At 38.7% G+C, this 15,356-nt stretch overlaps 1 protein-coding gene across 4 annotated transcripts in view; it reads left to right on the top strand.

Annotated features, from left to right (window-relative positions):
• MYBL1 (MYB proto-oncogene like 1) overlaps nucleotides 1-2,745 on the top strand; it is a 49,690-nt gene extending 46,945 nt beyond the window's left edge. For 3 of the 4 annotated variants that reach the window (XM_037745371.1, XM_017547498.2, XM_017547497.2), the window contains one exon: nucleotides 127-2,745. In XM_037745371.1, coding sequence (XP_037601299.1) covers nucleotides 127-255 — 129 coding nt within the window. In that variant the 3' untranslated portion in view covers nucleotides 256-2,745. The remainder of the gene's footprint in view (nucleotides 1-126) is intronic. The other variant, XM_037745370.1, reaches the window with a different exon arrangement.
• Nucleotides 2,746-15,356: the final 12,611 nt, after the last annotated feature.

The following is a 15,356-nucleotide window of genomic DNA, read 5'->3' as shown; positions in this document are numbered from 1 at the left end:
CATTGTTAAAACATTTTATAATAATTATAAAATAATCAGTTAAAATAACTGATTTTAAGAGTCTAATTGTGATGTAATATGGAGATTTTAATAATTTTCACATTACTATTAATATTTCCTTTCTAGTCAAATTGTGAATGGGAAACAGTGGTTTATGGGAAGACAGAAGACCAACTTATTATGACTGAACAAGCAAGAAGATATCTGAGTACTTACACAGCTACCAGCAGTACTTCAAGAGCTCTCATACTGTAATTGTTATTAAAATTGATGAAATGCCCCACTTCTTACTGCATTCTCTACTAAATTAGGTTGCAGTGAAATTTTTCTCAATTAATTGTTTTTAAAGTTGTAATATAGTCCTTTTAATACAGCATCTTTTTTCTATATAGAGCAGGCAGAAAGCTAGTAAGTCACAATTTAATAGTTTATGTTTTAAGAGATGAGATTTTTAAAAATTGTTTTTAAAGAACAAGATGGGAAAATAATAGAATGTTCATGGATATTCTAAAAGTAAATTCTCATATGTTTTCTTCACAAGGTATGTGTTGCTATTCTCTTGATGCTGCAGTTTTGTTATAGATAGGGGTATGAGTACATATGATTCTGAAATTAGTCTATGTATGGAAAGCACACATGATTTTATGAAGTACTTTTACCCACATGCTGATTTACTTAGGCTTCCATTTGCAAAGAAACACATTGAAAAGGAATTTAAAGGAAGGATAGAAAGTTGCACTACTAATTTTTTGTTTTTTATTTTCAGAAACAATAAAATTAACTACAGTGTTAAATGTATTTATTTGAGCATAGTACTAAAAACAAAAAGCATTCAAAAAGAGTTTTTTCTTTATTAGTAAATGGTATTTTCTTAAGCTCAGAAGAGCTGAGAGTTTTGTTGAATGTATTGTACAGTATGTAGGAGCAGGAGAACTTTGTAAATTGGAAAGAAGTCTGTTTTTATAATTTATTTTATTTTTAAAGCTTAAATGTAGATATTTATACATATACAGGGTGCCTAGAAGCCAGTGTTGTTTCCTGTTATTACAGCTAACACAGTAAAGAAAAATTTTGGCTTTTAAGTATGAAACAGTAGTAAGATATAGCTGTAAAGAATACAATATCTATACTGTATGTCACATCTACCTAAATATTGCACTATGCCCTTTAAATCATGTTGGTTATAAAGTAGTTCTAAAAATGTACTAAATAATAATTTAATATTTTCTTTTTAAATTATATCGAGGGTGGTCATATACATTAATCTGGTGATTTGTATATGTGTTTGAAATTTTTGCATTTTGTTTAAAAAATTATATGGTACCTTGGTCCCTAAAAACAATCTGCACTTAGAAGTTTATATTTACTCAGTGTTTCAGAAGTGGAGAACATTATCTTTTATTTATAAAAATATTTTGTCCTTTTAAAAAATGTTTTGTGTTTCTCTACAGGTTACAACAGTTGCTTCAGTTGCCTGTTTTAGGTGTTTGCACTTATTTTATTTCTTCTTGAAAGAATTTTCATTTGCTTTTGTGGTAGAGATTATATGTAATTTTCTTCAGTTACATAATGGTGTGCTGTCAACTTAAACACTGACAGGTAAATAGAATTGTACACTGTAGTTTGAATTATTTATAATTGACACACTCTCTCCCTCTCCACTCCTGAAGTATGCTGCTATAGAAAATAGCAGAATCGGCTTGCTGCTATGAGAGAAGGAAAGAGCGACCACCACTTGCACTGTGTGAAAAGATAAACAAATGATGGCAAGTTCTCAAGTTAACTAAATGGAATCAACCATTACCAGACAAATTCTTACAAATACCAAAATAACTACTATGCCTTAAAAAACAAAATGAAAGCAGGTTAAGATTTTCTGCTCTGTTTGTATGTTAATAGAAATGGAAATACTAAGTATTTTAATGCCTAGCTCTTGAACAGTAGACCTAAAAGGGTTTTAAGCTATTTAAATCTACTTGCTAGTTTTTGCATATTTTATATATTTATATACATATAGTGAGAAGTGAAGAAAATGTATGGTACTAAGATTATGCCTTGTTGATAACAAATAGATAAACCAATTTGAATCCTCTTAGGATGTTTAAGTATGTTGATTGCTTTCTAATTAATGAACTTCTCACAGAAATTTTACTTAGTGAAACCAATGATTGTAGCAAACTCATACTGGATCATTTCAGTTACCTTGAACTAATAGCACATAATGGTTTGTTGTTGTTGTTTTTAATGTAGCCCTTACGTGGATGTACATAGTCTGCAATCACCAAAATATAATATCTTGGAAGAGCTATACTTTTTAAAGCATATTTTTTCTTGAGCATTAAATTATCCTAAATGGTAATATATTGTGGATAAGTCTGGCCTTATTGGACATAATACATACGTGGGTTGGTATTGGTTGAATCCTTCAGTTAACTGCTTTGTTGCTTTTTGCAAGATTTTTAATCAACATGTCAGGCATCTTAAGTCACCTTTATACTGTTTTGTTCCTCTGAATTTCTTTCAGTATGTTATACAAATGCCAGACATACATGTAGCAGCCATACTTGCATAGAAACTGACTACACATATATAATACTGCATTTTCTTGTAAGGTTTTCACATTAATACAGCAATTGCCCTGACTAAATTGAGTTTTGTGATGTATGGAAAACTCCATTGTAAGAGAATCTTGCATACAATGTTGACATATTAACATCCAAAATAAAGCATCTGTGTACAAGCTGACTTGGCATTGCTCATTTCACTTTGGTTTTGTGTTGTGTGAAGAACTGGTGGAATCCTTAAAGACTTAACATTCTTTTCTTAGGCCTTTTTTCTCACTTAGAACTGTATTTACAGGTGATTTTATCAATAAATATAACATTGCCCCTTTATTGAGCCTCATTTAAAACCATATTTTCAGTTGCATGACACTCCTGTCGGCACCTTAAACACAGCATGTCCAAAGCAGATTTCCTCTTTTTCCCAACTTTGACCTGCCCTTCCTTTGTTCTATCACTTATGGTATTGCCTTCCCTTCATTAACCCACTGAGTAATCACCCACCCCCACATTGAAGTCAGCTATGAATTATCACCTGTGTATAGCCTCTGTTTCCATTCTATAGAAATGTCAAGAAATTGTGCAGTGGCATCAGGGTGTCATCTGGGAAAGGAACACTGGTCATCCAGGCAGGGCCCTGTGGTATTATATTACCTTGGTAAATCATCACCATCTAGGTTCTGTCTTTAGCCTTGTAGGCTCAAAAGACTGAGGGCATTAACTCATTAAAAATGAGTTTACCTCTCAGTAGAAGGCTTATATCAAATTTATGACTGATATATGAAATTATAATGCCAGTCTCTTAATAGCGTGAAATGAAACTGCTGAGAGGACAAAGCACATTTTCTCCTTATATGTAAACAGAATTATAAAAAAACATGTTCCACAGTTCTCTGTTGCTTAAATAATAATTCTCCTCCTCCCTCACTTCCTAACCTGGACATGACCAACTTATCCACACTTAATTTTCAGTCATGCTGGTGACTTGGATCTCCTGGGAACATATGTGCACACTCCTGTCTCCAGGCCCATGTTTGTAATAACCTCTTTGTATGACTTTTTTTTTTTGAGATGGAATCTCACTCTGTTGCCCAGGCTGGAGTACAGTGGCGTGATCTTGACTCACTGCAACCTCCGCCTCCTGGGTGCAAGCAGTTCTCCTACCTCAGCCTCCTGAGTAGCTGGGATTATAGGTGTGTGCCACCATGCCCAGCTAATTTTTGTATTTTTAGTAGAGATGGGGTTTCTCCATGCTGGCCAGGCTGGTCTCCAACTCCTGACCTCAAGTGATCAACCAGCCTCAGCCTCCCGAAGTGCTGGAATTACAGGCGTGAGCCATCGCCCCAGGCCCTCTTTGTATGACTTCTTTCCTTTTTCCCCGGAGCCTGTTAAAATTTTAGCCTTCAAAGCTCGGGTCTGTGAATCATTTCCTGATTATCCTAGTGCTTCCATTAAACTTTCCCATCAGACTACATTTCTGAAAAGTAGGGATTGCTATATATAACAACTTCGTTTCTGTGTCTAGCATGGTGCTTAGAAAAATCTCACCAAGTGTTTAAGTAATTTAAAAAGTTAGTCATGACTCAGGGAATATTAACCATACTTTTTATACTATGAATTATAAATAGCTTTGATTTCTTAGTTATCCACATGAAGCTAATTTTGCTTCATAGCCAAGAAATTGTATTACTTTCTTAAAACGTTCTAGTTGATTTTATAGCCATATAATTTCTTGCTTGACTAATCCAGTTTATAGTGATAGGCTTGCCAGCCAATTCAGACCTTTAATTTGTAATGTAAAAATGATAGTATTTGAAGAGGCGCTTCTTAGTGAGAAGTGAAGATTTATTTCTAATTAAGTAGTAGATGGTAAATTGAACCAAGTAGAATTCTGTTGGAACATTGCGCTTTCCCCTGGCCTTTAAAAACAAATGAGCATGGATATGGTCAATAATATGTCAAATGTATCGGTAGAACATCAAGATAAAGTGTACTTGGAAAATGCCTGTGGCTGATGTGCTAGGAAGAGTGTTTTTGAAAACAGTATGTTGGTCTAAGTATGTCAAAAGCTGTTGAGTTTGGAGCAGAGAGTATTAAAAGAAGTAGTGTGTACTGCCCTTATTTCTGAAGCTTTCAGACCTGGTATGGTTAGCTCAAGTTCCAAGTACAGAATGTGCTAGGTTTGATTGGATTTTCCTGGCCAGCACAAGGAAAGAAGGCGGGAGATTCACTTTACTCTGATTTAACTACTGTAATTTTGCCAAACAAAGCTCAAAAGTTTTGAGCAGATTTGAACAAAATTTGCTAAACCCTACTACTGTTAGTACTTACCTATTTATTCATTTTAGCTAAGTGTTTATGATGCCCTGTGCATGACCTTTCCCTTAAGAAAGCTGATATTCTAGAAGGGAAGATGAATAAGTATATAACAGAAATGTCTTTTCTCCTTTGGCCAAAAGCGAGATGGATCAAGTAGCCAAGTTCCCTGTTGCATGTGTAGATGCTCATTTGTGAATAAAGGAATAGTTGGACTCTGCCCAGATAATATGGATTTTTTTCCCTCTCTGGTATTCAGAATTGATTAGGTGGTTCATTGGAGTCTTGCATTACCCGGAAAGTTCACAGACTAGAAGTTTGAGTACAGTGTAGCAGCTGTAGCCATACTCCACCCAGTGTGCTAAAACCTTTACATACGGGCCGGGCGCGGTGGCTCAAGCCTGTAATCCCAGCACTTTGGGAGGCCGAGGCGGGTGGATCACGAGGTCAAGAGATCGAGACCATCCTAGTCAACATGGTGAAACCCCGTCTCTACCAAAAATACAAAAAATTAGCTGGGCATGGTGGTGCGTGCCTGTAATCCCAGCGACTCAGGAGGCTGGGGCAGGAGAATTGCCTGAACCCGGGAGGCGGAGGTTGCAGTGAGCCGAGATCGCGCCATTGCACTCCAGCCTGGGTAACAAGAGCGAAACTCCGCTCAAAAAAAAAAAAAAAAAAAAACAACAACAACAAAAAAGACGTTTACATACATTATCTCACTTAATCTTCACAATACTCATATGAGGCAAACACATAATCCACTCCTCTGGAGGTGGAAACAGGGTTAAGAGGCTTGTCCAAACTCACAATGAAATGCTGAGCTGGGATTCAGTCATCCAAAGTTTGGTATGATTCTTTAGGCATAGGGCATGAAAGATTACACAGTATATAATTCTCTTTATATAAAAGTACAAAAACAGGCAGAGCTAATGCATGTTGTTAGAACTTGGGATAGTGGTGGTCCTGGGCAGGAGGATTGGAGGGAGCATGAGGGGGTTCTGTGTGCTGCAATGCTCCAGTTCTTGCACTGGGTATTGATTTCATGGATGCGTTTGTTCATAGTTTGTAAAAATCAAGCTCTATTAATGTTATGTGTGCTTTATCTACATTATGCCTTAATTAGTTTTAAAAATTAGGTTATAACAGAAAAATGAAAGTGCTCAGCCAAAACAAAATGTAATGAATCATTTTCTATTCCATTTATATGCTTACTTGTAAGAGTCTACAAAGCTAGCATTCAGAACTTTCCATTATTCTCCAGCATGTGTTAGACCCATTTCTCCTGGTAAAGTAAGTTTATACTAATTTTTTTTTTTTTTTTTGAGACGGAGTCTTACTCTGTCACCAGGCTGGAGTGCAGTGGCGTGATCTTGACTCACTGCAACCTCCGCCTCCTGGGTTCAAGCAATTCTCCTGCCTCAGCCTCCCAAGTAGCTGGGACTACAGGCGTGCATCACCACGCCCAGCTAATTTTTGTATTTTTAGTAGAGATGGGGTTTTACCATGTTGGCCAGGAAGGTCTCGAACTCTTGATTTCCTGATCTGCCTGCCTCAGCCTCCCAAACTGTTGGGATTACAGGTGTGAGCCACCACACCTGGCCAATTTATACTAAATTTTAACATAAAATAATTATGTCATTGAGCTACATATACTAAATTTTTATGTACATGACAAAACTCTTTTTATCTCCTTTGGTTCTTTTTTTCCTGGAGATGGGATCTTGCTTTGTCTTCCAGGCTGAAGTGCAGTGGTGAGACCTCAATTCACTGCAACCTCTGCTTCATGGGCTCAAGTGATCCTCCTACCTCAGCCTCCTGGGTAGTTGGGACTACAGGCCCGAGTCATCATACCTAGCTAATTTTTGCATTTTTGATAGAGGTGGGGTTTCACTGTGTTGCCCAGGCTGGTCTTGAACTCCTGAGCTCAAGTGATCTGCCCACCTCAGCCTCCCAAAGTGCTGGGATTACAGGCATAAGCCACCGTGCCCAGCCTGTAAGTGCCAGCTCTACCCCATTGTGATCCTTTACTCAAGCCAAGCTACACACTCTCAGTTCTCCATGAATATTCACAATTACCCATCTCTGAATTTCCACCTCAAAGTTCATACTTTCACTCCTGCCCCCACCAAATATCCATGTTCACCAGATCTTGTCACTAGATAGTCATCTGTCTAATGTGGTCCACTAGTACCTTATCAACTGCACTTCTTTATAATACAACATACTATCTTGTTCATTTAGAGTTGATGTTAACTAACATTCACTTAATTCACTCATCCAATTAACCGACATTCTTCCTTCCCCAAGGACTAGTTCACCAAGGGCTAGTGGACTAGTAGTCCTCTCCAGGTTACTGAACACTTTTGCTCAGTTTACTAAACGTGCAGGTAATGCCAGAAATGAGGGCTACTACTTTAAGTTTAATACATTTTGTTTAATCCAATATATCCAAAATAAAATTTTAACATGTGATTAATATATGTTATTAATGAAGTATTTTACAGACCTTTTTTCATTCTAAGTCTTTGAAGTCTGATATGCATTCTGCACTTACATCACATCTCCATATAGACTAGCCACATCTCAAGAACTCAATAGCCACATGTGGCAAGTGGCTATTGTACTGGGCACTGCAGTTCCAAATCACTAGGAATTCACAAAGAAAATGCTTTGTAATCCCGAAGAAACACAACCTATTTCAGGCCACAACTCAGTAAGCTATAGTCGTTGTAATCCTTCCCTCCCTCCTTCCCCTGCTGCTTCCCCCTCTTCCTTCCTCCCTACCTTTCTTCCTCCTTTCCTCCATTCTTCCCTCCCTTCCTACCTCTCTCCCTTCCTTTTTTCCTTCCTTCCTCCCTGAGTGTTTTGGAGTTTGAATTTAATCTCACTCTTCTCACTGACCATGGGGACTTTGTCCAAGTAACTAGCTTCCATTTCTTCATTAGTAAAATGGAGATGACTACATTTTTTAAGTCCTTTCCCATTCTCTCAGTGGACTGTGAGCTCCCCAAAAGTGGGAGCTTTGTCTTGCTCACAGCGACGCATCCAGCGTTTAGTACACCACCTGAAACTATGCAAAACACCAGTGGTGCAATGGAGAGCAGAAACCGGCAGTCCTGCTGACATACTTAAATTCTAGGAGTGGAGATAGACAGAAATCCAAGGGCTGTGAAAGAAATATGGTTCCATGACAGGTTGTGAGAAAGGAAACTCATCTGTTTTCCTGGGGAGAAAGATATTTGAAGTGAGATCTTACAGATGGGTAGGAATGACACGAACAGGTACAGAGGCTGGAGAACAGCAGGTAATGGCCAAATGGAGGGAGCCAGCATTCCATAGTCAAAGACAAATTCCATATTCAAAGGTGGGGTAGTGCTGAAATAGATTGGTGGAGGAAGGGGATGATGCAGAGGAGGCTCCTGAAGCAGAGGGGCCTGGCTGGCCATGTATTCCCCAGGAGGCAGACTCACAGATCAGATTAGCAAGCAGGAAATGCATGGGATAGTGCTCTAGTGAGCCACACCTGAGGAAGTGGGGGAAGCAGGACTGGCAGAGGGAGAAGCTGGGCTGCAGTGCAGTCTCTGCAAAGGCCTTGGAAATTCCATGGGGGAGCTCTGAAGCTGATGGCCCTTCAAGTTGTCCCAAGTTGGGGTGAGGAGACCACATCTTTATAGTCCTGGGTCTCACACTGGAAGTGGACTGACTTGGGAAAGGGGGCCTGCTGTTGGGTGAGAACACTCTTGCCAGAAGAGCTAATTCCTTGACTTCAGTGTCTGTGGAATAAGAGGCAGAATCGTCTGCTGAGAGGAAAAGGAGGTACTGTTGGTATGGGAGGCACAATCAGAGATCTCACAAAAATAAAGCATTTCTGAATAATCCCTTGAAAAGGGATTTGATTAGGGAAATATAGAATTGCCAAGCGGCACCAAGGACTTGTTTTAGGTTGGTAAGCATGAGTTCAGGCCTTGACTATGTCCATAATGATACTTTTGTGCTAATTTAGTCCCCACTTCCCTCTCAGCTGGGCACACTACCACGGCAGAGGCCCTGCATGAGTGCACAGTGATACTCACCTGTCCTGCCCTCCAACAAGGCACGGTTGATCTGGTGCAGCAGCAGAGAAAACAGGCAGCACATGCATTTGCCAGACAGATGTGACAAAGGCTGGAGAGGCAAGGGAGTGTGGAATATTATCAAGGATGGTGGTCCATGGAATGGCAGGACAACCCTCTAATGATGTCACCTCACCTCTTTTGAATTCCAGTTGTGTTTCAACTGTCCCTCCCTTGTGATTGTCATTAATTCCATTTTTTGCTTGTAGATGTTTATGTGCAGCTTAGCTTCTCTTCTCAATCCAAAGCCCTCTAAAGAGTTCCAACTCCCATTGGGCCCTCAATTAATATTTTCTAAATGTTCTGGTTTTACTTTGACTCATCTACATTGAATTTACAGCTTAGCCAAGTGTTAGGGGACAAGGAAGGGAGCCTGGATCTTTACCCTAGGTTTCTCATTCATTCATTCCTTCACTCAACAAATATTGATTATATCCTACCATAACCTAGTAGGGATAAATCAGTCTTGGTTTCAATCCCAGTCGCAGGATTTAATGTTTGGTAGGAAGAGACACACTCCAAACCCATAACCATTCTAGTGAATACATAACTACAAAGTATGATAAACATTCTGAAGAAAGGGAATACAGAGTCTATGGCCATCTATAATGAAGGGACTTAATAGATGGGTCAGGCTGGGAAAGTTTTCCCAAAGAAATGATGCTGGATCAGAATCTCTGACTGGGGAAAGGATTAACAGGGAGAGAGAGATAATATGTAAGAATATGAACAGAATGCGTCTAGGATTATTGGTTGGCATTTGCTGCCCCAGATCTGCACTGAACACACCGCTAGTTCATGTTGCCTCTCAACTGGACAGGTCTTCCAGACTTCGACTGCGTCTTCTGGAACAGTGCATTCTAGGATCAGAGGCTACAGCTGCAGGAGGTGCAGGTGCATATATGGACACAAGTTCTACGTCTTTCAAAGTTTCAGAAGGATGCAAAAAAAATATGGCACCTGGTTGGGGAGTGTTGGAAGAAGGAAAGCCAGTTGTTAGGACAGACCCCCTTGACCTTTGATCTTCTGGTTCTCACCAATTATAAATACTTCTGGAAGAAGCTTCCTCTACACACATCTACAATCTGTTTCTATAACTATACTGAATCTAGAAAAATCATACCCAGCATACAGTCAGGGCCATTATTATAATTGTCAACATATTGAGTTCACTTTTATCATTAAGTCCTACAAGACTCTAAAGTTTATTAAAATAGTATTTAAAAAAAACCAAAACTTGAAATAATTTGAAAAGCATATATTGACAGTTATTGGGTAAATTCGTCCTTTAAAAACAATGTAATAAAGTGTCTACATTGGATTGTGTTTATTGATCTCCCTTAGACAGTTTTATCTTTGAATTTGGTTAGTTTCTTGTCACCCAGCTGGCTCTGACTCATTGTTTCATAATTTTTACTCAAGGAATGTCAACTCACCTAGTCAAGCCACTGTGTTCAATTATTTTGGATCACATAAATTTGAGAGAGAAAGACCTTAGATTTTTTTTTCGTAAAATGAGAAATTATTACACTATACTCTGCTATGTTTACCTCCTATTGCTGCCTGCTATATTTATCTCCTATTGCCACTATAACAAATTACCCCAAATTAAGTGACCTAAAACAACACAAACTTTATCTTACAGCCTGGAAGTCAGACGTTTGAAATAGACTTCAATGGTGGTAAAACCAAGGTGTCGCAGATAATCCAGGATAATCTCCCTATGTCGAGTAATCACACCTACAAAGTGTCTTTTACTATGTAAAGTAACATGTTCACAGGTTCTAGGGATTCAGACATCAACAGCTTTTGCAGAATCATTATTTAGCCTCTCATCTCAGGCTATTACAAAGGAGTAAACTGTTGCATTTTGGTCGATATATGTAGTCCTTGGACAAACTTCAAATAATGATGCAAATACAACATATTATATAATACTCAGAAATTGTAGTCAATGAAAAGAGCTATCCAGATAGCTCCTATGTAAGGTGAATTTTTTATTTTAAATGCTTTTTTTTTCTATTAGATTATTTTAGTTTTATTCTTAACTTTTCTTTTCTTTTTTTTTTTTTTTTTTTTTTTTTTTTTTTTTTTTTTTTTTTTTTTTTTTTTTTTTTTTTTTTTTTTTTTGTTTTTTTTTTTTTTTTTTTTTTTTTTTTTTTTTGAGACTGAGTTTCGCTCTTGTTACCCAGGCTGGAGTGCAATGGCGGGATCTCCGCTCACCGCAACCTCCGCCTCCCGGGTTCAGGCAATTCTCCTGCCCCAGCCTCCTGAGTCGCTGGGATTACAGGCACGCGCCACCATGCCCAGCTAATTTTTTGTATTTTTGGTAGAGACGGGGTTTCACCATGTTGACCAGGATGGGCTCGATCTCTTGACCTCGTGATCCACCCGCCTCGGCCTCCCAAAGTGCTGGGATTACAGGCTTGAGCCACCGCGCCCGGCCCCACACTCTTCTTATTAGAAGTCATCATGCAGCTGGAGGCGGTGGCTCACGCTTGTAATGTACTTTGGGAGGCCAAGGTGGGTGGATCACGAGGTCAGGAGTTCAAGACCAGTCTGACCAATATGGTGAAATCCCGTCTCTATAAAAAATAAATAAATAAATAAAAATAAAAAATAAAAAAAAAGAAATCATCATGCATAAAGCTATACTGATGCTACCAAAAAAATCAATCAGTTTAGCTTAATGTTTGAAGACTATGGAAACCAAAATTCAAGATATAAAAAAGAAACCTGGGTTGAATCTTTGGGAAGAACAATTATAGATATTAGTACAAATTTCTCATGCCTTTGGACTGCGGTATAAATAGGTGGGCCAAATTATATTGAAAGGTGCGATCATGAAGTTTGCCATAAAACCAAAAGTTGATAAAGCAAGTGTTTTTTTCTATTTTTATAATTTTTTTTTGAGACAGAGTCTCACTTTTTTCACCCAGATTGGAGTGTAATGGCACTATCTTGACTCTTTGCAGCCTCCACCTCCTGGGCTCAAGCAATCCTTTAGGCCCCCACAAGTAGCTAAGACTACAGGTGCTCGCCACCATGCCTGGCTAATTTTTTTTCTATTTTAATAAATTTAATGGAAAATTTGAGGTCAATTCTATCTCTTACAGAGTGCGTAATTGCTAGACATTTACTCTTAATATTTATGAAAATTTGCTTGTATGTATTTAACTACCTCCAAGTATTTTAAACATATACTCTTTTATACGTGAAAGAGAAAATTAAAATTTAGAGAAATCTTGGGAAGTAATAGCTGCTTCTCACCACCTACTCTTTAAAATTAGCTAATTGGTAACTGGGCGTGGTGGTGCACGCCTGTAGTCCCAGCTACTGGGGAGGCTTAGGCACGAGAATCACTTGAATCACTTCTGGGAGGCAGAAGTTGCAGTGAGTGCCGCTGTACTCCAGTCTGGGTGACAGAGTGATACCCTATCTCAAAAATAAATAAATAAATAAACAAAAATAAAAATAGATAAAATTAGCTAATTGGTCACTTCCAGTACTCCCAAGTTAATATATGGCCCATTTTCCTGTCCCCTGAGCCCAGATCTGCTTATGAGATTTGCCAAGCCTCCATTTCTGCCTACCTTGCTGTTCTCCCTGCCTTTCCTCCTTCCAGTGTTATATAAAGTGAAGTAGCTCTCAGCTGAGGTGGGAGTAGTTGTGATTGCAGAAGCATTTCTTTTACAATTGTTTAAGATGGAATGGGACAAGTTGGTATCTCTCATCTGTTGGGGTATTATCACTTTTTCCAAGATTGTGTATTATTTTTCAGAGCTGGGAGAATATCAGGTAAAATGCAACCACCTGCAAATGGTCCTTTGAGGGAATTATGTTGTAAACTGTGGAATAAATGACTTAGGGACCACTTTCAGTGTTAATTCTTAGGGTTTTCATAGTATTTTGAAAAAGTCACTGCAGGAAAGGCTGCCTTTCCTTGGTGAGGAAGCAGTAGCAGGAAATAGTCAATAGAAACCTTTGTCGGTTACTTATGCAATAAAAGGATTGCGGCAGCTTCCCCGTGGTATGAAGGAAAGCGTTTATGTGTTGCCTAAGCTGGATTTCCCTGTAGTGATTTGTAAAAGCCAAATAATTGAGGGCAGCAAGTCCCTCTGATGACTGCAGGCCACCAGAGAGGCCAGTCCGGAGCAGTGGGGCATGAAACACACACGTCGCCAGGCTTTTGTTCCATAAGCAGACCAGCTTGGGCAGGAGATTCATCGGAGGCTGCTCCAAATGAGAAACTACATAGTTATGAATGGCCCGTCTGCTCACAGGACAGAGCCGTTGGCTCTCTTGAGTCCTCTAACCTCTTTTCTAGTTGCTTCAATGCATTTACCCCCAAATCAGATGTTATTAGGCATTGTTTTCAGAGGAAATAACCCAGGGATAGCACTCAGATAAAGAGTTGCTTTAATTCCCATTTTAGCCATGAATTGCTAGAGAAGGATTTGTAAAAGCGAACATTTACTAGTCTAAAAATCCATTAAAAGTGACATAAGAAAGGAAGGCATAGATTGCTGAAAAATGACAATAATATAATGGAAAGGAGGTGGTCTCCATAAGGAGCCAGAGCACTGCAGGGCTGGCATTAGGGGAATGATAAACGGCCTGGGTGGCACTCCGTGCTTTCCAGCACTGCTTTCTGCATGGTTTCAGTTGGTCTTCACAGTAACTTCTGCAGGTAGCTATTTATATAATGATTCCCATTTTACAGATGAACAAACTGAAGACCAGGGAAGTTATTTGACCTGCCCAAGATCACTCTGGCAGAGGTGGGTTTATTGTAAAGCAAATGAAGTTTAAGCATCAAGCCCCCTCACTTGTGTGGACCCCTGTGAGTGTAGGGAGTCACACAGTGTGGGATGCAGGAGGGGAAACCAGATTGCAATCGGAAAGCATTTCTATATAAACATTTCTAGTAAATTGACTAAAGAACTCTCAGAAGAAAAAACTGAAATCTCCACATCTTCAGAAATGTGTTGTAATTTCCTTTTTTATTCCAAAGAAACAGCCAATTCTTCTAATTTTGTATTCTTAAAGAAAGGGTCCCCAAATTGTAAAAGCCTTGAGCCTCATAAAACCTGCATGTGCTTTTGCATACAGGTGGTAAGTCACGGAACTGGGTTTTGAATTTCAGTCTTCTGATTCTAAGACCTATTCTATTTTCAGACCATGTTGAAAAGCAGAAAAGTATAAATAGGACATCAGAAAAGCCAGGGCATGAGAATTATAATTGTAATAATGTAAAACCTTTATCAGATAAAAGACTGAAAGGAAACACTTAAAGGCTAAGAACTATGTATTAAAATGTGTAGATAAATGATTTATCTTCTTTTAGTCCCTAAATTTTCTGAAATGCTAAGGTACTTCAATAGTGTAAGACAAACTGGACATACAGAAAAATTTACTTGCATTTACAATTTTTACTGGTTTAGCAAATTATAATACTAGTTGTTCAAATTTTAAGTGTTTATAAAGCAAGGCCAAGTTACCAACAATTGAACTTATAAATTCAAATAAATTCTGGCAAATAGTTTATTTTTTCTTAAGGCATTGATATCTCATTTATATTTTCTTGGTAGAAGAAGTAAGATGGAATTTTATTTCCAAATACCACTAGCTTGGATTTATTTTGCAGTTGATCCTTGACATCCACTGTGCTTATATATTGTTTTTGTTTGTTTGTTTTGAGACACAGTTTAACTCTGTCCCCCAGGCTGCAGTGCAGTGGTACAACCTTGGCTCACTGCAACCTCCGCCTCCTGGGGTTCAAGTGATTCTACTGCCTCAGGCTCTCGAGTAGCTGAGATTAAGCGGGCACCACCATACCCAGCTAATTTTTGTGTTTTTAGTAGAGAAGGGGTTTCAACCTGACAGGATGGTCTTGAACTCCCGACCTCAAGTGATCTGCCCACCTCGGCCTCCCAGTGTGCTGGGATTACAGGCGTCAACCACCTTGCCTGGCCTGTTTTTATATATAAAGTAGAATTAATGTTGTATATCCCTTCTCTAACATCTAGTTTTATTTTTACATAAAGGAGGTGTTGATATTGCACAAGGGGTCAGAAAGAAGGGCAGGATTATCATCCTAGAGAGAGATCTCTACGGGAATGATAGATCTGACAGTAGCCTAGGTTGGTTCTTTAACCTCTCTGAATTTCAGTCTCCTCTTTTATAGAATGGGAACAGGTACATCTTTGTTACTAACCTCTGAGTTAGGATGAGATGAGCTAATGAGTGTGTGTGTGCCTATCAACTATGGAATTGTTTGCAAAGATGAGGCATTCTTATTGGCCAAATAACCAACTACCGTATTATAGTATCAGGAAAACAAGTCATTGTGAATAGAAACTCTGCC

This window comes from Cebus imitator, unplaced genomic scaffold (genome assembly GCF_001604975.1).
Source record: "Cebus imitator isolate Cc_AM_T3 unplaced genomic scaffold, Cebus_imitator-1.0 Scaffold198, whole genome shotgun sequence".
Taxonomy (NCBI): domain Eukaryota; kingdom Metazoa; phylum Chordata; class Mammalia; order Primates; family Cebidae; genus Cebus; species Cebus imitator.
Note: the sequence above shows the minus strand (reverse complement) of the source record. Positions and strands in the feature narration are given on the sequence as shown.